General features: G+C 46.0%; 1 protein-coding gene across 1 annotated transcript in view; it reads left to right on the top strand.

The window, feature by feature from the left end:
- Positions 1 to 469: 469 nt before the first annotated feature.
- The window catches only part of LOC100745299 (single Ig IL-1-related receptor-like), a 136,180-nt gene continuing 113,041 nt past the window's right edge, over positions 470 to 23,608 (top strand). The window contains exon 1 of the mRNA XM_003490392.4: positions 470 to 1,470. Coding sequence (XP_003490440.1) covers positions 1,253 to 1,470 — 218 coding nt within the window. The 5' untranslated portion in view covers positions 470 to 1,252. The remainder of the gene's footprint in view (positions 1,471 to 23,608) is intronic.

Consider the following 23,608-nt stretch of genomic DNA (forward strand, 5'->3'; position numbering starts at 1 on the left):
GCGGATTCGTCATTTTCCTTTCAACGTAATCGTCGGTTTATCTGCTTCGACTAAATAGATTAGCAAGACGAAAATGAATCTAATGAACGTTATGTTAAATCGATCCTGAAAGGTTAGTTTTGTAAGAGATGTATCGATTTATCGATTGCTTCAGAGAACAGCGTCCTCTATTTCCCACGGACATATCTCAATTAAACGAAGAATCGATGAATAGACGGAGCTTGTGTAAATTTGAGTTCAAACGTGTCATAACATTCGCGTGGCATGTACGTAGTCTTGAAAGCTACTGAAACACATATAGAAAAAAAAAGAATCGGCTGTACCCTTTTGGGAGAAACACAACGGGCGGTTACACGCGACCGTAGCACAGTCGGATAGTCGGTGTCCCGTCGAGGATGGCCGAAGAGTGCCGAATTGAACCGAACGAGCACGAGGCAACAGGCGGCTCGTTTTAAACCCGTGGCCCGTGGCCTACGGGGAGTTTTCAAAGCAGTGGGCTGGCAGTAAGCCGTCGGCTTTCACAGCGTGTGTTTCGCTGGTGCGTTGTATACCGGTTGCTGAACGTAGGTTATGTTACGATCGTTCTGCTAGAATTCGATATTCAACGTTTTTCCTCTTCTAGGATACAGCACGCGATACGATTTACGATTTGTTACGATTTCTGAGTGCAGTCTCGTGATAGGTGTTGTTGATGTAACATCGAGACGCTTAACGTAACGTTGTTGAATCTTGCAATGCTTTACGAAAAACATTCGCGAGTATATACGCGTTGGTTGAAATTATCGGTAATCGTGCGAGGTTGAAAGATATTAGCTGTACAATCGGCGTGGGACTTTGTCGAAAATAGAGCTGGTGTAAAAAGGAATGGATTTCACTGAAAGTGACTGAATGGTTGAACGATTTATCGGTTAAGAAGAAAAAGAGCGCGCGGCGAAAGCCATTTGAAACCACCCAGTAAACACGCAATCTTCTCGAGTAGACGAAAGTTTATGTTTGACGACAAATATCAAACGAATCGGTTAAGATCGCCGGCGCGTGCTTAGTGACGGGAGTCGTTGTATTTATCTTTGGACGTTAACGGTGCTGAAGTGAGAGATATCGGTTTTCTTTTGGAGAAAAGTCTGCTGTGGACCGTTGGGACGTAATTTTCACCCTGGAAACTCGGTCATGGCGGTTCTCGGATTCGAAAATCACGGAATCTGAAACGTTTTCCCGGCTTCCTGGTAAATTGGTTTTTCGTCGAGATCTGAAGATGACGACACCGGTCGAGCGAGGACTGCTTGTCTTGTCGCTCCTCACTGCGATCTGTCAAGGCAACGAACTTAAGGACTACTGTTCCAAGCACAAATTCGACAATTTACCACCCGGTGGCCTCAGGTTTACGAAGGAGGTCGTGACAACAGAGTACGCGAACATCGGAGCGTTCAAAGCGCTTCACTGTTGTCTACGAGGATACAGGAGTATCGAATGGTGAGCGTCACTTTATTTTCCTAATGTTAAGATTAAGAAGATGGTGTTAAAATAATGTTAATGAAATTTGAAAATTGTGAAAAGAAAGAACACCGCGTATGTAGATTTGTCAGAGGGAGTGTAACCGATGAAAACACGAGCCACGCGTGGAATCTCGAGCGAAGGTTAAACGATGTGTCTAGTCAAATTGATTTGAATCGTAATTAACTCATAGGTTACTCGGCCTATTTTCATTTTCAAGCTTAATGTATCTTCGCGTCGATGAGATACGAGAAACACATAAATCGTAGTCCCGCCGACGGAAGAAGTGTAACGGAATATCCCATGATCTTACTTGGATGTCCTGGCTGCTCTGAGTCACGCTCTCAGGATTTGAATGACATTCGCGTAGACTGATGCAATTTCTTACCACTTTTTTTTTTTATCAAACTCGACGAATACCTGGAAGTATGTCCACTGTTCGCTCTCACTGATTTACTACATTTACGGAATACATATATGCATATTCTTTTTTTTTTGTTTAAACCATCATCAGAGCATTACGTTAAACCGGTTATTAGTCTGTCATAGAATACGCTCGATTTAAAACAAACATCGTCTTTGACAAAGCACACATCGGCTGAACAGAGAAACACGAAGAGGACTTGGTAAATGGTTTCCGAATAAACATTGGGAAGTTGAAGAGACGCGTACTCTGTCCTCTAAAATGGCGTATGGTTTGTCAAAAGCGTAACAGGTTTCCAGTGGAAAGGATATTCGCATTGGAGATAATCGTAAAAAGGAGAGCGAAGAAGCGATCGGTTATTGGAATTGTTGGGGACGCGGTGTGGTGCGGCGTTGTGCGGCGCGGTACGGTGTGGCGACGAGGCAAGCGAGTCACGTCACGTCACCCGGTAATAACGTTTCTGCGAAGCGCTTGTTTATTCCACGATAAATCTAGAAACACGGTACGAAGTACGAGATGAAAATCGCTGTAGGGGGTCGCAGTTTGAGACGCGTTCGGCTGTCCCCTTCGTAACCGCAAGGCGAGCTAACAAAGACACGGTTCCGAGAAGAGACCTTCGAGGGGTCGACCGGCCGATTTGCCGAATCCCTTCCGCACCGGGAACTTTATTATTCCTGGGACAAAGTGGGATTTTAGCTTGGCTATTGTGCGCTGCGCGCGAGTTCTCCGTATACTCCTCCAGGTGTCAAACGGTATAGTTGTTGCACGCATTCACTGGCCTCTGCTGCTCTCGAGAAGGAGAGGTTGTCGCGTCTGGTTCTCGAAAAGTCCGAGGGTTAACGAACGTGTGGCCATGCTCCCGCTCCCGCTCTCTGTCCACACCTGTTACGTCTCTATCGAGCGTGTCCATCTAAAGCATGCCGCTTCCCGACGATGAACACGCACGAAATTATGCGGATGTTCGTTCGCAGGTCGCCCAACTTTCTCTCTCTTTCTCCGATCCTTCCATCGATTCTGTCTAATCGATTCCAACGGGCCGTCGTCCTGTCTACTGTCTATCCTGGTCGATATCGTTTTTACGGATAATTCTCACGCGCATAACTTGAAGTACGTAGCCCTTCGATTTTTTACATTTCATTTCGTATGCTACGGTGATTCTTGTCTGCGGTAGTTAAACGTCGGAAAATCTGATTACCAGTCGTTTCGCGTTCTCCGAAATACCGATTCTTAGATCGACGTGTTCGATGTGTATCTGCTGAACGTTTCTGTAACTATGTACCTGTGCTGCTTTGCCTACCAGGCTCTCCGCCATCTTGAATGCACGAGTACGCAAGCGAGTTTCGCGACGGACAAAAAATCGTGGGTACGAATCGAAAATGACGCACGACAGCACCGGTGCTTTCATTTGTATCGTAATTTCGGCGAAAATATTAGAAACCACTGCATCGTCGTTATCTCTCGATTCTTCCTTACGGTTCGCATACTTGCAAACGAGCATTTCTTTCGGGCGTGTTTGCAGAGTGCAAGGACGACAAAATCGGCGTACGAGACGGCCATTTTGAAAAAAAAACAACTGCTCGTAGCCGTAATCGGCGGGAAGGAAAGAGAAAAAGGAAAAAAGATAGCCAAGATTCCACTCCTTTTCCTGGGCCCTGACGTTTTTTCCGCTTTTTGCTTTTCCCCGTAAGCGATTTTCTCCCTTTCTTCTTCCGGCGCGTATCGCGTCGATGACGATTCCGAGAAAGAGGAACACGAGGGTCTGAATAGAACAAGGGGCGAAATCGTCGATGCGTAAATGTCCGACCGATGCTTTTTATTAGCGGTCGAATTCATCCGCGGAACAAAGGATATGCGGAAGGCATAAATTAAACACCTCTCCTCTTAGTTCAGTCGCGATAGAGCTGCGCTTCATCGTTCTTTTACATCTTAAATTTCCGTTTGTCCCCGTTACAGAATTGCAGAGAATTCGAACGAAACAGCAACGATTTATGCATTTGTAGAATTTCATAGCAGTCATCTCCATTCTTCAAAAGTGAAACTCGTCTATCGATATGACGTTTCATCTTTCTGCCTCTCGGCTATTTACATATACGTTTGCACGAAATTATTTTCATCGTTCACGAGAAAGTGCCGGTATATTAGTATAAAATGTTGCATTGCAAACAATTTAGACTCGCGAGGATGCAGCGGCGTTATCAATGTTATGTTGTATAGAGCGTATAGGGCTCCGCGGCGCGTACACGCTCCACAGACGAACGTAAAGAACAAAGGATGAAATTCAAGCGAAATCGTTGATGCGCAAATGTTCTCGGTTGAATGTCCTCGATGTGCGTTTCACCGGTAGAAAGTGGCGTTATAACTAGTGGCAACATCCGACTACGTCTAACCGCGAAGGCGAACTCCTGAAACATGGCCGCGTTATATTTCATATTTTATCTCGATCTGATGAGCAATTCGCGAGGAAGATGGTACGACTGGCCATGCGATTCGCGCATCTCGCGTCCCGAACAAGTGGCGATCGTCGACAAAAAACTGGAAACTACGTGCAACGCGGCACGTCGTTCGAACCACTGACCGACACGGCGCGCGTGTCGCCACCTTAATGCGCCACGTTTCTCGTCAAACGAAGCCAATTTTATGCATATATGTATCCGTCGAGTGGTCGGCGAGCCGTGCGGAGGACTACCGTCAGAGATGGTTTATTTAAATTTATGCTTGAAATATTCGGCGAATCGAAGCAGTGCGCGAAAAAGTCGTCTTAACGGACATTGCGGACGACCCTTGCGCGCTGATCCAGGCAAATTCGATTTTTCAACGAAATTTCAGCAACGGTAATTGCCGGTTGGTGGCGTTGGCGAATTTTCGAGTATCGCCGAGCGACGGGTAACGACAGCGGTAACGTGTACCGCTGCGAGCGGAGACGAGCAACGTAACGAAAAGTCATCCGCTCTATGGTCGTAAGCGTGTTTTTTACCGGTGGTCGTTTCGTTCCGTTCGAACGGCACGCATACAGTTACCATGTATCCGAATAATGACGATAGCGTGCGGAACGCGAACGAGGACCGGTCGCGAGTGGCACCGGGGATACGCTTCCGATGTAACGGAAGTCGGTAATCGTTTTGCGGAAAGTCGTTTCCCAATTGTCAGAGACGTCTCCTTTTCGTGTGTTTTTCATCGTCACGCGATAGTTTGCGTGCATTTATGTTTCAGCCGAGGCGCGTTTCCTTTCGACTGTTGTAGCTATTCTTCGTATAGTAACGTTTCGAGAGTGTGTAATCGTGACCATGGACAGGGTGTTGCCCTGTCTTTCATGCGTTGGCGTTGATGCTTTCCTCCTCGTCGTTATTTGCGAATCCGAATCGAAGCTCGTAGCTAGAATTTTTCCAAGATTCGTAAGAGAAGGTGGCAAAGTGATGGTTGAGAGGTTGAAACGTGAAAAGGAAGGGCGACGAGAGGGAAGGATAGAAAAGAAATCGCAATTGCACGGACGTCGCATCCTGGGGAAAGTTGGAGGGCACGTATACGCGTCTGCGTTGGCTCGGAGGGCCTCGGGACTCGGATAATGACAAGCCAGAGAAACAGAACTGTAATTTCACATCGGCAAAGGGACGCACCATTCTTGCTGGCTTCTCTCGACTCTGCTCCTTCACGGAATTCGTTAAGACGATTTTCGAAGAGCGAGTATGTAATTCCTAGTATGGGACTGGTCGAAGCATAGCACCAAATTGACGACTGGCCAGTCTCTGCTGATTACGGTTCTCGAGCAACATTGAATACAAACACGAATAGCTCGATGATTTTTTTGCTTGGTCCGGGCTCCAGTCGACGACCACGGGACCAACGGACTCGTCCTTTCTTCCGTTCCGTTGCGTTCATCGCAACCGGCGAACGCTGTCGACTGTACACACAGCAGTTACTTACCTATACCGTTCGTTGGAAAGAATTGGAGAAAGAAACGGCAATTGTTCGCGTTTGACAAATTCGCGGAGGAAATTGTTCGTCGACGTGGAAACGGCGCGTCGAGTATTTCCTCGGATTTTCGACGATGCTGGAAGCGAAGCCTAAATTTCACGGTAGCAGAACGCGGAAAAAGTTTTTCGATCTAGAAACCGTAGCTTCGTCTATCCGCTTCGTTTCCCGTGGCGGTTTTTCTCAAAGTTTGAAAACGCGAGTCGAGTGGAGAGCGCAGAACGGAGGAGCGAAGCGGCAGGCGACGAGAGGAGACGAATCGAGACGAGGGCGAATTTCCTCTTCTCTTCTCTTCTCTTCTCTTCTCTTCTCTCCTCTTCTCCCGTCTTGGTTTCGTGTAATACGATCCGAGTGCATCGTGGCACGTGAACGCCGTGGCAATGCGATTGAATTTAAGGAAAGGCAAAAGATGCAGCAGTGCCAGTGTATGGTTCTGGGTGCCGAGAAAGGGGATCTTTCGAGCGGTGGCCGCGGTCTCCAGGCGTTATCGATGCAAATGCAACGGGTTTCATTTCGCAGTGGAAAGTATACGCTGCAAGGCCGTCTCTATCTTCAGCAACGTTACCGAGAGAAAAAGTTTTCCTCTGTTCGAAAACCCGTTTCCTTTTCGCTCGTTCGCTCGAGGTCGCGAGAACGTTTTCCGTCGAATTCGATCGCGCGAAACTCTGCAGTCGGTCGAACAATAGGAAATCGTTGCGAAACATCGCCAGATCTTATCGCGGTACTTTTTAGTGGGAAACCAGCGCGGACCGCTCCTTGCGAAACGCTCGTTGCGGTTTCCTGAAAAATTTGTATCATTGCGAAAAGCATAGGCACGGCCGCGCGAGTCATCGAATCGTAGCGTCACGTTGCGCCAATTTTAGTAGGTAGGTACGCGCGATTACGCGATTCGCATAGTCGGTATCGAACGGAGGCCTCGGAACGGAAGATTTCGTGGAATTATTTCTCTTCACCTTGGCGCACATCCGTCGCAATTTACGGCCGCATTGCGTCTCCGTTACGGGGAAAAGAACATCAAAAGTTACTGCGCGGCTTCTCGGAAAGCGTAGACAAGAGCCCCCGTAGCCTCGAATTTCATTCTCGGTCAGCTTGCTCGTTCGACCATTCGAGAATCGCGTTACACCGCGCGAGACCGATTAAACGAAGCGGTTCGCTTTAACACGCTTCTCGATTAACGGGACACGAAGGTGTCCTACTATGTGTCGTTATTATGCCTTTGCGTGTACGTAGAAATACCAGACCGGGAAAGTTTATACCGGAAGCTGCCGTGGTTTTATTTGCTGTACAAATACGAGACGGTTGTTTGGAGAACGCGTTACACGCGCCACGGTTTTTTCCAACGGCTTTTCAAATTTTCGATAAATCGCGTGGCTGGTTGGCAACGACGAACGAGCATCGATAACGCGGCCCAACATTCCTCTACAACATTTCGTAACCCGAGGCTCGTTGTATTTTTATCTTCGCGTCCAACTGTCTCTCCTCTCGCTTAGATGCCGAGATACCTACTATATTTACCGGTTGCGTGACCCGCGCTGACTCGTTACGTTGCACAAATTTCTATCCAATAACATCATTTCCAAGCTACAGTATAATCGTCGGTTTTTCCAACCGCGCGTCGCATCGTTGGTGCACCTGCGCTAATCATTCTTGCGAATCAGCGATTCTTTTTTTCTTCTCTTTGCTTTTTGCCAGCCGGCGTTTATCCTTGCAAGTAAAAGGCTAATTTCTTGCTTCCTTTCCTTGCTTTAATTTACCACCCGATGAGTAGAAATTAGCGTTCGACTATCGAGAGTTTGATTTTCCCCGAGTCTTAGGAAAGCTTGGACGATCAAGTTCGAAAGTGGCACACCGATAAACAGAAGCGAGTCAGCCGAACCGTCGTCGTTTTGCTCGGAGTTCGATAAGAACGCGTTCTCGTTTGGGCGGAAAATTTGGAAATTCAGCGACAGCGGAGAAACCGTGAGAAAGTGTCCTATGGCGCGGGCATCGCGTATAATAATACTCGACACAGAGGTACGAATACGCGGTGGTAGGCTAAACGTGTATAGTAGACGAGAGCCTAGTCGCGCTCAACGGAGCTGCAAGAACGTGTAGGAGAACGGGAAGGTAAAAACGCGAAAGAGAAGCGCTTTCGTCATTCACCGAGGTCGTACCTTTCCCGCGACTCGCTTCTACCGATCGACACTGCCGATTTCTCGTCGTTTGCCATTCTTTCTTGGAAGAAACTCGCGAAATCCAAGCTGCAGATCGATCGTGCATCGCGAAACGCCACGTTGTAAAATAAATCCGTCAAGGCTACGGTCGGTCGCCAGTTTCCTCGGTTCTATGGCTTGTTGTTGCTTCCGATCGGTCATCGGTGTTTCTGATGCCGAGATGTAATCGCGAACACGTTGAAGCGAGATAGGTTTTGCGACTGAAAGGTGAACGCGAACGTTCATCCGTGAGGTTGCAGAAAAAGACGAAAGAGAATGGTTTGAAAAAAGCAAACGAGAGATGGTTTTGTCGAAAGTAAATGGTTCGGGGTATTTGGTTAGGGCCTCGATATGGAAAGCGTCCCGACGTAACGACGGATATCCATCGCCGCAAATATTTGAGGGAATCTCGTTTATTTTTCTACCGATACTTCCCTGTTTGCGTTCGCGAGAATCACGAGTCACGAGTTTGGATTCACCGTTACTCGAAGCAAAACACTCGGCGGATGCGTCACGCTTTGCTAATTACCTGCCGACCACGAACGAGAACACCTGGAACGAACAATTTTCAGGAAAAATCCTATCCGCGCGGCACCGTTAAAAAGCAACGGAACAAACAATCCTATGTTTTCCTTGCTAATTTCGTCATTGTACCGACGAATAGCAGACGCCGCCCACTCGTGTCGGCGTTTTTTTTTTCTCCTTTTTTATCCGAAATTTTTCAGCGTTGTAAACCCTTTCTCCGTTAGTCTCATCGATCGGAAAATTCGTTAAGGCGATATAAATCCGGCCTCGATGAAATCACTCGCACTCCGCCGACAGAAAATTGCGTTTGGATTGCGTTTAATGACTGTTGGCTGAATACGTTCGAGTTTTTCAAAATCGGATATCACGCCGTATCATTCCATTGATCAAAATATCGTCACCTAGAAACGGTCATCGTAGCGTGACAGAACACGCGGCTTTTGAAAAATCACGTTCGGTCGTTGACAAAGCGGCTTTGCCAAATAGATTTCGAGAATCGCTGTTAATAAGTAGACCGGTGATGGATCGCCCCTAAACCACATCGCTTAATTCGAAGCTACACGGTGTCCATATTTACATATCGACTGAAAATGTATATTTGCCGATGGAACGATGGCGTGGTGATGCTGGCAGGGAAATGCGACCGGCTGCGGATGCAATTTGCATCTGGAATGTTTTCGCGGGGATCAATGGATGAGAGAGAGAGAGAGAGAGAAGAAGCCGATAATACACCTCTTCCTCGGGAGCTGCGTCTACCCGATCTTATGGATTTGAGCTCGTGACAAACGCGCGCTCGCGGACCATTTTGCCTTCGATACGACGTCGTTCCGGTATCGTCTCGACGGGCGTAAAGTGTCCGGTTCTCGAATACGACTGGGAATGACAAAACGACAGAAGGAAACGAGAGAAGCAAGGGAAAGGGAAAGGGAGAGAAGCGCGTGTGCGAGATGCCTTGCATGTTCCATGAATGTTACCGTTTACACGGGAATACATCTGTAGACAGGAACGCAGGTGCAACTTGCAGGAGGGAGACATGTGGAGTCGCTGGTCGAACCACTTTCTTCCTTATACACGCGATAAATTTCCATCTCGCTCGGGCCCTCGATGTCTGGCTGCCTCTTCCTCCCCCTTTTTTCTATTCCTTTGCCCGGGTCTCTCGCGCTCTTCTTTGCCGGTACCGTGTTTCCTAACGCAACTTCTTCGCTGCCCGGTTTCTCCTCGTATTCCACCGTCCAGTTGTTTTCTCTTGCCGACCGACGAAAATTGCGGTGAAGTTTCGCTCGCGAAGGAAGAATTGCTATGGCGATTATTTTGCACGGCCGACCTTTTCGAAGAGTATCGCCTTAGAAGTTTACTCATTATTTACTCATTCCGCATACGGAAGAGAATTCACATTATGGTAGAAATAATCAGTGTGCAAATGCGTAAAGAAAGTTCATTAACAACAAGAATAGGTATAAAGAAAAGGATAAGAAAAACAGAAGATCGAAAGAAGTAAAACTGTTCTTGTTGAGATTGACTGATAGAAGAACGAGTGGATGAATTTGTAATAGAAAAATATATCGAAATAAATAAAGGTATAAGTATATGCCGATCCAGATCCTCGCTCTTGCAGTGTTACAATACAATAGAAGAAGCTATGATAGCGAGCAGGTTTATATATTTATAGCAAAGGACATTATCAAAAAGTCAAGCTTGTAGCTGTAGCTGAAGGATGCAAGAAACAGCAGTAGAAATCTACTTATATCTCTTTTGTTTCTAGACCCTGTAATCCAAAATATAATTTATATTCAAGGGCACGATAATATGACCTCTCCTTATTTCCAATTTTTTTGTTTCGCTAAATTCTATTCTCTTCGTAACAGCGGTCTCCAGGCTACGGATATACAAAAGTATGAGATGTGAGACACAAAAAGATGTAGAGTTTCTCTTGAAGTAATTATTTCAACGGTTCTGTTCAAGTATTACAAGATTTTGTAAATTTCCCATCCGAATGTTTCGACGATGCCGGGAAAAAATCCCAAAGCGTTATGCGAGACATCTGAAATCTGGTTAACTGTGTCCGAGCTAGAGGAACTTGAATTATTTACGTAGAAGAAATATAGCTACATAATCCGGTAGACAACATGGAACCGGTTGATTGCGACGCGTCGACCGAGCTATACACACATATACATACATACAGCGAAGATATGCGCATTACGCATAGCTGTTAGTGCGAAATCTATAAATAGTTGGAGCGCATAGCGATCAGCGCGAACTGACGTTAGTTATTCACGTCTTCTGCTTGTCGAGTGCCAGACGCGATCGATTTTTCCCTCCCGAGTTCATTCGTTTCTTTTTCATGATTGTGAAAGTAAACATCGCTGGCCGAGATTCCGCTCCGGTCCTGGCAGTCGATTCGCGTTAGGCTGCTTTCACACGGAGATACGCGTTTCGTAGTACACGTGTCGCCAGCTGCGTACCGTGTGAATGTCGTTGTTCGTTTTCACGTTTCGCCTTCATAGGGAAAATGTGTTGCCAAGATACAGGAAATGTCGATATCGACGCTGTGTCTCGCGAGGCTCGTCCTGCGAACGCTTTCATCGATGCATATGTATTTTCAATATCTTGGTGTGAGGGCTGCCTCAGTTTCATTTTAGTCGCGCAATTGATGCGTCGTCCGCGAATAGTCCAGACAGATGATATCAGTTTTGGTAAAGGGAAATCAAAGTTGGAGGTAATGGAGGATGGAAACGCGACGAGCGCGGGGAGAGAGAGAGAGAATGGTCGGTCCGTTTGCGTGAGTCATCCTTCGTTTCACTCTGTCCATTGTTTCCACGATGCGATTCCTCGAACTCGTTTATGTAAATTTTCTTCGTTCCAAGAGGCGGAGTTGGCGTGGTAGATTGTTACTCTAATTAGCATCGAGTTTCGATATTGGGAGGGTGGGGTCGACAGTTTGTCGAGTTTTTCCAACTCCCGTCTAAATTGCGCCGATGCGATCACAAAAGTGTGTGGCGGTCGTATTTGCCGGAATTCAGCGAAAGTTACTTTTTGACTTTTTTCGAGTAATCGATGACGCGAGAGTAAAGGAGTAATTCGATCCGTAGAAGGCAAAGAATCGAGCTCGACGTTTACCACACCTCTAGTTTGCCATTTCGTTCGGTAAGAGAAAACAAGTTCCTTTGTGACCGCGCCAACCATTTCCTACGTTCTGCTTACTCTACCGCTTGGCCAAATTTCGTACCGAAGTGACCGCCGCGTACTAATTCGCGTTCCCGTTAATTCAACTTCCTTTTTAACTAAGGCGTTTCTCGGCAATTGAACGACGTCCCTCGGTAAAACAATGTTTCCTTGCTCGATGGACGCTTTTGGACCGTCGCGATCGACGACCGTTTAGGAAATGAAAGTTACCTTGGTTGAGACGATGCGAGGGGAGGATAACGAGAGCAGACGTATTTCGTTGAAGCGGATGCGTGGAAGGGGTCAGCCGATCGAACGAAACTGCTAAATTCCATCGCCCGTGTAACCGGCGTCCGAGGTCCATGGTTAATCGGTACTTTGAATTTGAACGGGTGCGCGCAGATGGGATCGAGAAAAAGGGAAGGCAAGCCGGAATTTGGAAATTCCAGGCAGTCTGGAGTTTGGAATCTTGTTCGGGTTCAAACAGGAGAGAGCAGGGTCCGGATCTAATCAGAGTTCGGAACAGTTACGGATGCAGGGTAGCTCGTGCAAATCGTCCGTAGCACGTAAATAGTTGGGATCTGCGGAGAGCTTCGCATTCTTCCGGTTTTCCGGCCGGAACACCGTTGCTCCTCGTTCTCGTATATCGGAACCACCTTTCGACCAAACGTGGTTCAAAAGTTGCAAATTCCCAGGTCCCATTTTCCTATTGCTTCGTCGATGCGAATGGAGCGAAGACGACGATCGTCGAACGTCGATCGAGGTTCTCCCTCCGCTGCTTCTTGTCTCTTTGGTTAAATTCCACGTTGGTAATCGGATTTGTTTATTTGATTGATCCGGTGGCAAAGGGTTGCTGTGCATCGAATTCGGGCAAGACAGTTTGCCTATGGCGTTATTGTTGCTAACGTTGCAACGTGCATAACGTTGTTACGAAAACCTATCTAGCATTTCGCTGGAGCATGCACGTTTTAGCGGAGTCAAGAGACCTTATTCGCGTTCCGAGTTTACGTTCAGAAGCGAAACTCGGTCAGAAGAGTTTCCCTGTTCGCGGAACGTGGCGTGCTTTCGATATTCTGTTTCCAGAAAGTACACCTTTCGTGGAATCATTAAGTGAAAAAGTTGGAAAGTACCTCGCCAGAATTTTCTCGCTGACTTTCCAGATATACCAGGGATGCTTTTAAAAAATAAAATCGGCCAAGCGGGCCGATTTCCGAGCGTCGAACGTCGAGAACCGGAAATGTGGAAGAAAACGACACGAGGTGAATTAGGCAGCTATCTTGGGGAAAGCTCGGCTAATTAGACGGAAGTCTGTCGAGATTTATGGCGGTCGTTCATGTCCAAAAACGGTGTTACGTAGATGTAGCGTAAAAGCAACCGTGGTTGCTGTATGTGGAAAGGGTATCCTTGCCGATGTGATTGCACGCGCCCCGATTATGTATTGGGTTGGCAACTAAGTGATCGCGGATTTTGTGATTACCACCTAATGACAAACTCCGCAATCACTTAGTTGCCAACCAAATAGCTCGTTTTCGATGAAAGCGCTCTACGTTCGTCGAGTTAAAGCGGGTGAAAAGCAGCGATTCAAAGGGTCATTAGCTGCGGAGAGTTTGCCGGTTCTTCGAGAACTCGCGGGAAACCTGCTGAAACATCGAGATATAGTCGCGACCGAACGAAACAATAAAACGATCTCGGCGACGCTTCACGTGGAGTCCGGTTGTAGTCTCGCGTGACAAGCCACGAACTCTGAGGTAAATGGCCTTTCGGCTGCCTTCCGAGGAGCAGGAAAGTCTTTATCGCGATGTTTGAAAGCAGTTGCGAGAAAATGTGGCTTCCGCGCCGAACGATCCCTCGTTCCAGCGATTTATTAACGCGCCGCCGCCGTCTACTAGAAAACCCATCGTCCTCGAAATTCGAACAGCAAGCAGAGGACTACTCATGCTGCAGTGATTTCGAGTCGCGTGTTTTACTCGCGTTTACGTTGCCCGCCGCAATCTTCGAACGGATGTAGTCGAACTTCTGTCTCGCAACTCTTAACCCGGACGCAAACAATTCGATATCCTAAACGATTGCCCGTGTCAGTTTGCTGGTCGGTACTTGCAGAATCCATTTCACTCTCGGTCCGTAGCAAATGGATATCGGTCGATGGTCTATGATTGAAATTCCAAGGTACGACTGGTTTAGGTACGGTACGAGTTTGGTTCTGCGATAGCAGACGTATATCCACGCGGTGGGATGATCGTGCAACTTGCTTTCCGGAAACTTGAGACCATCGAGCAATTTCACGAGTTTCACGGTGCCTTTTACGGCTTTGGCGGCAATTTGTATATTACATGCGTATAGACGCGTATACGTCGATGAAAGAGATACTTTCGAAATTATGGCTGATTAGATTATTCGATCGGAATTCGATCGGAATATATTCGATGGTGTGACGGATAAGCGAGTGCCGTGGTGTTGCGTCTTTCGTGACTGGATCGCGTGTATCAACGACAATAAAAGATCTCGCCATGCCTATGTAATATAAATATATCGTTAACCTAGATTGATAGAGAACGAGGGTCACGAGCGTCAGACTTTTTACACCGAATAGTTGAGCGTCGAAAAGGCTGACACGAATGCGAATTGGGTCTCCGCTGTTACGATTACGCACAGACCGACGCTGACGAATCATCTATCGCGCGAATGGAATGCCGTACGCTCGAGTAAACAAAGTGAACGACGATCTTGGCAGAGTGTCTTTTCGAGCGGCCGCGTATGAAACTCGCGAGAGTCACCGTCTCGAAATGTCAGATTGTTAGGGGGGAAAGTATAAAACTGCCACGGTGAATGAACGCGAGTAAACGATTCGTGGAAACTCGAGTAGCACGCGATCACGGGCTCTACACGTAGTTCGACTATCCAAAGGTTGATTACGCGTGCACTTGCGCGTGCCTCGCTGCTTCTCCAAGTTCGCTACTCGCTCGAGAAGAGAAATCCGTCAAGTCGGTGAAATTCTTGGCGATTCGATAACTCGTAACGAGCGATTCAACGCACGCGCCAATTTATCGTGTAAAAATGGAATTTTATATCGTTATCGTGCGATAGACGCGAATATTTACGAACAAAAGATAAACGTTGATCGTTGGAAGGCGTGTACAGTCGAATGAACAAAAGAACGTGGCTATTGGAAACAGAGATCGGCTGGAAGACGAGAAGCGGAGGTGGAACGACGTTCATTTTCATGCGCCGAAACGCTCGTCGGGCGATTCTGCGTTGTGCGCGGACAAAGGAGATCGCGATTATGCACTCGTCACGTACTCTCTCCTCCGTACTTGTCTCGGAATGATAAATTCGCCAGCCATTGTCCCGTACCAGGAATCGCATCTTTTTCCGCGAACCCCTCAAAGGCACCGAATCAAGGTGTTGGTTGATCGAAATGATTAATAGTCCTTTAGGCGACCGAACATTTCACGGAAAGAAGCGACATTTCCAACGTCTTTGTCCCTCTCTTCGATCGAACACTGGCGGAACACTGGCCTATTTCCGACTTGGGCCATCGTCTCCAAAAACCAACCGTTATACCCAGTAGTCGACAGTTGAGATACGGAAAAGAAACGCGGCGACGTTACATACACACTTACTACCAATCAGTTACCGATAAGTTACCAGACTAAATATAATAAATGTGGGTGTATGTGTGATTCCTTGGGAAAACCGAGGCGAGAAGAGTCAAGCTGTACAAATGTGACAACACGTGAACAATAAAAATTTCTTTTCAAGCTATCGTACCCTGGTTGGGACTCGTCTTGAGTACTGTTCCGTTATCTGGCTGCCGCACTACTGTTACCTCGCTAACAATTTCGAACGTATACAACATAGTTACTTACGCCTAAGTGCTCGTGTTTCAGGCTGTTACGTGTCTCCTGTTGAACTTAGCGCATATCCTGTTTGTACAATTTTCTCAGCCAAGAATAGTCGTGATTGCTGCATGAGTAAGAAGCCGTGTCTAATAGAGGGCCAAGATATCGGAAAATTGAAACGCGACATGATTTCAGGACTATTCGCATCTCCTGTTCAACGCGAGTATTCTCATATCTTAACCTTTTGCGAACGAACGAGCGTCGCTGTGGACAAGAGATATTGGCATATTGAGGAAATATGCAAATACAAGTTGAACATTTGCATTATTCATTGTCAAGGCTTGTATTATTTTCATCAATATTTAGTTCATCATCATTGTCGCTATTACTAGAAATATTGAACGTCTGAACCGATTCATTGTTGAACGGAGTTCGTTTCCACTGTCCGAACCACTGTCGTCGTCTTCTATCTTGTTGGGTACAAAATAATGTTCGTTATCACTGCTATCACTATCGAACATGTTGTTTCTGAAACTTTTAGCCATCGTGTATAAGGTATTATAAAAAATATATAAAATATATAAAAAGCTTTCTGATTCATCTGGTAATGCCATTGAAAGATTGAAATTCGTTCTGACTCGACCATTCGTTGTCACTCGACTCGCGAGTTTACGTTAAACGCAAGATAAGATTTCTAAAGGTCTATAATTTTCATGACATAATACTCTTTAGTTTACTATACCCATGCGCAAATCTGCATAAGATTATCGCCCAGAAAAATAGACATACGCCAGTCACTTCAAAATAACTGTCCGAAGCTATGAACAGATTCTCAGATATCTAGACATATGTACATGTACAGGTTCTCCTCAGGATAAATAAAATGACACACATATAAGTCTTTTGGTCCTGTGCCAAACGTATATGTGAGTTCCTCGGCCAAATTCATGGCTTACACAGAACGCATATATGCGGCGGTAGTCCGCAAAGGGTTAACACTTTGACTGCCACGTCGAAATCACATGTTTCGCTCAGGACGCCACGGGAATATTTTTATTATTCAAAGCATAAAATGGCAAAATAATAATAAATCGATGATGTAAGACAACATTCTTCCCCGACGGACCGTTTATCTTATTGGTGGCTATCGCGTGACCACCGTGGCGCCTTGGTAACAGTTGATAGCGACAGATTATAACAAGGCTTCGTTTATTCCAACAAACCATTCGTATTCGTTATTTCGTCGTAAGCAAAACGTCCAGAATATATTGTTGAAACGTGTAGAAGATATTAAGTAAATAGTATTTGCTCATTCTATATATAATAGTAAGGTGGAGAGAAAAGCGTGACATTTTTATGATTTCGACGAAACATTCGGTTGAAATGATAGAGGTACAAAAAAAAAGAAAAATATTTGTGATAAAGCAATGGCAATGGTGGATTACAACAGAGGAAATTGTGCTGTAGATTTATCAGTTCAAACGATAGCATATTCTATACCATATAGAAGAACCCTCAACTGGTATATAAAATTAGCTTTAGAGTTATTGTTAAATTCATCAATTTCAAACGCGATGATACTCCATAAACAAGCAACAAAAACAAAAATCAAGGTATCAGATTTTAGAATGCCACTCGCAATGCATCTTACACAGTGTCATTCCCCAGAACCGTCAAATATACTTATTCGACAAAGATTGCGACGCGAAATGGAGAAGAAAGAAGGGTAAGCGTACCTGGCACGAAAATTTTGCAGAAAGTGCTATAAAAAAAACGTTAAACAGTTAGGAGCAAAAATTGCTAAGAATCGGACCAAAAAGGTGACCACCTATCATCCAGATTGTATTGATGAACCGCATTTATGTTTAACAGTGCACCGTTAGCTGCAAGATTTGTCCTTATTTTTTTTATTGATGTCCTAATAAAAATGTTTAATTGTTCAAATTTTTGTTTCAAAGTATCTTCTATTTATCGGTTATATTCAAAATGCCCTAACTGTCAATTTTCGTTCAATTTTTATAATTGTAAGTTCAAGCGCTCCGGTCATCAGTGACTATCGTGGTGTCACAGGAGAAAACCATGGCCAGTCGTATATGACCAACGTGACGGTCGAAGTGTTAAGCTGTGTAAGCCTTACGACGTTTGAACTTTGACGTTTGTTTATTCGGCCAGTCGCAGAGAGACGCGATCTCGAGGAAGCGCGTCAACGGGAGTCGTAAATTCTCGTTACGATTTGACAATCGACGCCACGAACAGATCGATCCCCTATTTCGATTAGGATAATAGAGATGATTTTAATAAGTAGAATGCTTGATTAACAGTTCAAAGATAGTATATATTTCCAACAACTTTATAGAAAAGATAGTTACGCTGCGTAAGGGATAAGTTAAGTAGGTGATTGATTGAAGGGTGGAAACCCGTTCGAGAGATGTTGACTGTTCTAAAGTCGATGAACAAGTCAAGATATGTTGACTGATCTGTAGTCGTAGATCCAGTGAAGTCCGGTGACGATGCTGTTGCAAAAGAAAACTCTTGCTCGGTGAAGATTGCCCCACCACTGGTCGCTTGTGGGTGGAATCCCGGGAAACATGCGGAAACCCACGTTTTCACAATTTTTACCGGATTTTTACCTTGACTCGAGGATGTTTTATGCCACTTAACGGCCCTAACGGTAAATCAAAAAGCATCCTTTTATGACAGCTCCTTAGGATTACTGCGCTCCAACTAATTGTGTTGGCGTGGCCGCCTCGATCGACGAATAGATTCGGGGCTACGCAAGGATTCACCCGACGAAACAACGTTCGGTGTAATCTTTGCGCTCAAAGCATTGCTCTCTTACTCGTGCAGGAATCACGTCACGATCTTTGTGAGCAAAAAAATTGTATAAACAGGATATTCACTAAGGTCAATCTTTTTCGCGAGGATATTGATCTCCTTCGTATTCCCGATACCTTCGAACGTTTCTTACCTTTCGTTCTGCCGAGGTAATCAACTTCGTATTGTAATAACCACTGCGTATCATGGCGTAAATAATGAAATATAAATGAAAGTTAATCCACCGCCATTCCTTAATAGGTTTCGCGCACCACCGATATCGTTACTTCGAGTAGCACTTAAAACGGTGTTAAAAAGGAGGTCGATGTACGGGTTATCGAAATCGTAAAAAGGTTCAAAGGACCGTTCGAGATTCGCGCGACTCTAATCGCAATCGAAATCCCTTAACGAAGTTGTTGGAAGTGGCTGGGTAAACGAGACTCCGCTCTGCTTTTCAACGATTTCTCTTTCGCGAATGGTAGGGATTCGCAACGCGTTTCTCGTAGCATCGAGACCCGGCAAAATTGGAACGCGCAAGGTCGTTTGGAAACACGTAAACGTGGCAAAGTTACGGAAGGTAGCCGAGATTCTGCTAATTGTTGCCGTAAGATTCCAAGATAGCGCGAAAGACGCTGTAAATCTAGTTGGAAATCCCGTTTGAGATCATCGAACGTGACGAGATTCCTTCGCGTTAATTGAAAACGTTTTCTCGAATTTTCGCGAAAGTTACGCAACAGATCGGTTTGTAAGCGTTGGAACAGGATTGCTGAAACCCATCGAAGAGACCGCGCACGAATTTGGCGTGAATCCTCGCCCGTTTCCAGGCGTTCCCGGTGATTCCAGCCAACAGAGAACGCGTTTAAGAACGTGGCTCACGATTACCACGAGCTATGTACTTAATTAAGTTGCAGCTGATTACTATCTAGCGGAAGTAAACTGTGACAAGCGACAGTTAGGTGGACGTGTCTGTACGTGTTATTAGCACCTGTTGTCTGCACTACGGTTGTCCTACTACGGTATCGCATTAGGCGACCTGACTGAGCTCTCTCGCGATATTAATACCGCCGCAAACACAAAGCGACGCGACGATCCTGCGAACGTTACGCGCCGAGTTTAGGCAATATACGGTATCAGCGTTTCGATCGATGCGTTCCACCGATCGATCCTTTGGGCTCGAGGACAACGAAATTAACCCTTTCGCTTCGGGCGGCTTCTCCGCCGCGGCAAAACAGTGCACGGTGCGCGAGAAAGGTCGTCACCGGCCGCGTTTACGGCTCACTGCTAACCGAGCTGCTCTGACGGTGCTTTTCGAAGAAACAAACTTTCCTCAAAACAGAGTATTTATAAGTTCTTAACACACTCACTTTCAATTACAATTTGGAAACAAATAAAATGTTCTGTAATGACAGAATATAATAATATGATATGGTATAATAGAATTGTATGATGCTAATAGCTTTTAATAATGGTATTGCATGTGGTATTTTTCGAAACATGGTGTTACACATATGCCAACGTCGCAAATCTGGCACTGGTATCGCGATTCGCTCCACAGTTCCCATCACAGACAACACACTTCGGTTTGTTAATCATTTTTTGCCTGCGATAATGACGTTTCGGGTCAACAAATTCTTCATTGTGGAAGGAGGACAACATATACATTGCCCTCTTGTCACACCATTTCATTGTTAATGAAGTGGTACGTCGTGATAGGTGCGGAAGGAATACTCAGACGTTTAACGAACAATAGTTTATTGAGAAAAGATTTAATAGACAGAATCGACAAATAATAATTAACAAAAACGATCAACAATAACTGGTAACGATTAACAACTAACAATTGAGACCGAGAGTTCAATCGATGCGTTGCTACGCAATGGCACTGAGGACTTTTCTATTTCACGGCACAAGACGGACTGTCCTTTTGTTCCCAAATCGAACGAATTCTTTCCTTCGTTGCCAATCGATATCCCCCACTAGCGTGCATTCATACACGCTGGCACGTGTATGCTCTTCCGAGGATTCGGCTGAAGGAGCGTGAAGATATCGATGGCACATTGGACACGTCGGTGTTGCGCTTTGACGGCGTAGCGCTTTGTATCCGGAGCCGTTGGAAGGTTCCGTGGCCCGTGCCGCCACATTAATAAAAGGCTTGAGGATGTATTAGGTCGTCCGAAAAGTTTCTTTCGTTTTATAAGCAAATAATAGATACACGACATTTTTCGTTTTATATGATTTTATCGAATTACGTGTGATCCTATTTGTTTTATCAAAATAAAGATCACAACGTTCGATAGATTAGGTTTCATGTTTGTATAAAGATGTATCGTTGTAAAAGACGTGTCTAGAAAAGAAAGACACTTTCCGGACAACCTAATACAATACTCGTCATATGTACAGTACGCGTCATCTTACGCAGAGCGACTATAGTCGCCCGTAGTACGTCAGTAGCATTTTACGAAGAGCGTCGTAAGCGAAATTAAGGCGTCGTTGGGCCGATCGACTACCGATTTGGTCGATGCGTTCGGCAGAATCGACCCTCTAGCTACGGCCGCACGAACCAGCCGTGAACTGCACTGCCGCCAATGCGCTTTGTATGTAAACTACGGTGTTGAAGAATTTAATTCTGCTAGTTCGCTATCGGAATAGAATAGGAATGTTTGAACGAGTTGTAAATGAAAACGTTGTCAACTTTCGAAGCAAGCAAACGAGTGAATCACTATATATAGACTGTAGTCGCGATCATAATTATGATCTCATACTTCGTAAATTGTGTATGTTCGGGCTTGCAGAGAGGGGAAAGATTGCCGACATTCTTTTTAATTTCTTCTTTAAGATTCTATTTTTAAGATTTATAGGTCTTAACGCATGTTCGCGATCTTTGTGTAATGCTATGGTTTCCCGGCTTGATTTCCTTGCCAGCGACATCGGAAACAGCGACTCGATTACCAGGCTGTGTACATATCCTGACGCAATATCGGATCGAATATTATAGGTCTAATGTCCGTTGATAAATGATAATAATAATAATAATGAATAATAATGGCGTTTCGTCCAGAAAATGATTTAGCGCGAAGTCACTACGACGGTGCTCGGTAGCTAAAGGCTTAACGATTCGACGCGAACATAAATGTATTCGTCATAGTTTGACAAGCCCGTGTGTCTAGCTTCCAAGGGTTCTTTTTTCACTAACTATCGTCGAAAGTAGTGGCAAGGTCAAGAAAAGAGAGAAGGCGAGTAAAGAGATAAGACTAGCTGAATCCGAGCGGAAGAACAAGCAAAAGCGTATTCATTGCGGCACGCCAGTTTCGCTCGATCGGTTCGAAAAACTGGCGAAATTGGCCAGAATCGGGAACGAAATGGCAGCAACGGGCCAAGAGAGGAGGAAGAAGCGACGTTCCTATCTTACGTCTCTCTGTCTCCCTCTCTTTGCTTTTTTCTTTATTCGTTTGATTCAGAGGTGGTCGTCGAGCTCTCTTCATCCGAACGCCAGCAAACCTCGAAAGGTAATTCGTGCTCGGAGATCGGAGCCACTTATTTCGTCTGTTCTTTCCCTTTTTCGAGGGGGAGTCCGCTTCCTCGACGCGTACGAATCTCGAGCTTGAAGCTGGCCTCGGCTGGATCCTCGCGGCAGCCGCAGAAAAACACGGTGCGCCGAGTAAACCGAGAACACGAGGTGCATCCAGCGTGGAAAACACGCGGCGACCAGCTCTTTTGACAAATCTTCGCGTCTTCTCTTTCCTTCCTCTTCGTCCCAAGTAATTTCAAATATAATTGTCTCGCTCTTCTCCTTTCGTCTCGTACCATGAATGTTACGTACGCTGTGTCCTCGATAAGCCGCTTGAAGTCTGAGAGCTTCGAAACACCCGAAATCTGCCCGCTGTTTCCAGTTTGCCGTATCTCTCAAGATTCTCCAAGAATTTTCGACGAGCTTCGGCTTTGCAACGATACGCAAAATTGTGGAACGGGGCGCGCGTTCGATAGCTCCTCTTGGGTTTAGCGGCTTTGCCGGAAGGATATAAAATAACGGCCAGTTAACGAGAAAATAGCAGCGGAGTTTGTACGAGATTTCCCGGAACTTTTCGCCAAATAATCGTCCATCCCGGGAACGTTGCGTAAAGTGTACCACATTCTCTTCATCGCAGCGACGTGAATAAACGACACGCAATTGGCCTGTTGCGCCGATTGCGAAACGCGTACGAACGGCGTCGTTTCCAAGAACGCATCGCCTCGATGGTCTGCCAGAGCCGGAGATCTAGATTCCAGGTTTAGGCTCGCTCTCTCGCTCAATTTCTTTCGTATACAAGAACGAGAAACAGCAGGGCTACGCAGTGGGCATATGTACGCTCACATGTGTCAAGTACGCGTGCTCTCACGCAGAGAGCAGCAATGAGAATAGTATCGCAGTCGCTTATTATCCTTCGTCCGTCTTCTCCCCTCCCTTTTCCATTCTCTTTCTTCTTGTCCCTTCGCCCGGCCCACCGCCCTTCCTCTTTAATCTCTGCTCGTCGTTCCTCTTGTCTGACTCTCTCTTTCCCTGATGCTCCCCATCCTCTGCAGTTCCACTTGCTTTGTTTTTCGACGATCGCTCCGATGCGTTCCTGTTTCGCTCTGTGCTGCATTTGCCGTATACCCGAAAGGTAGCCCGGCATCGGCGCGTTTCGAGAGTCAGGTAAAACGCAGTCGAAGAATGTCTCGAACCCCCGAAGCCTGAAGCAGGCAGCGCTGCCAAGACCAACCGAGAAGAGAAAAAGGAGGAACGCCGCAGGCCCGAAAGGGCCGCCTGCCTTCCATCCCCTTTCCTCGCTCTTCTCTCTTCCATTCCATTTCGATTTCTTTCGCCGCGTCTCAGGATCACCATCGTGAGAACCTTCTCGAGAGAAACTTTCGACGAACGCTGCAGCAGCGCACCTCGTTGCCATCCATCTCCAAATTTCCTCGAACACGTAATTTCTTGTTTGCGCGTAGCCTCGATCGACGTTTGCGTTTGCTGTTCCTCTGTCTTGGGAAAAGCGATGACAACGAGACGACGACGACGCGTCGAATCGTTTACATCGATCAACCCGACGAAGGAGATTGCCGGACGATCGAGAAACGTGGAACGATATCGCCCCGATCGGTGGAATCTTTACGATACGAACGTCCAATAAAGGAGCTCGTAAAAATATCGAAACGCCGAAAATATCGAG

This window comes from Bombus impatiens, unplaced genomic scaffold (assembly GCF_000188095.3).
Source record: "Bombus impatiens unplaced genomic scaffold, BIMP_2.2 scf_0434, whole genome shotgun sequence".
Lineage (NCBI taxonomy): Eukaryota > Metazoa > Arthropoda > Insecta > Hymenoptera > Apidae > Bombus > Bombus impatiens.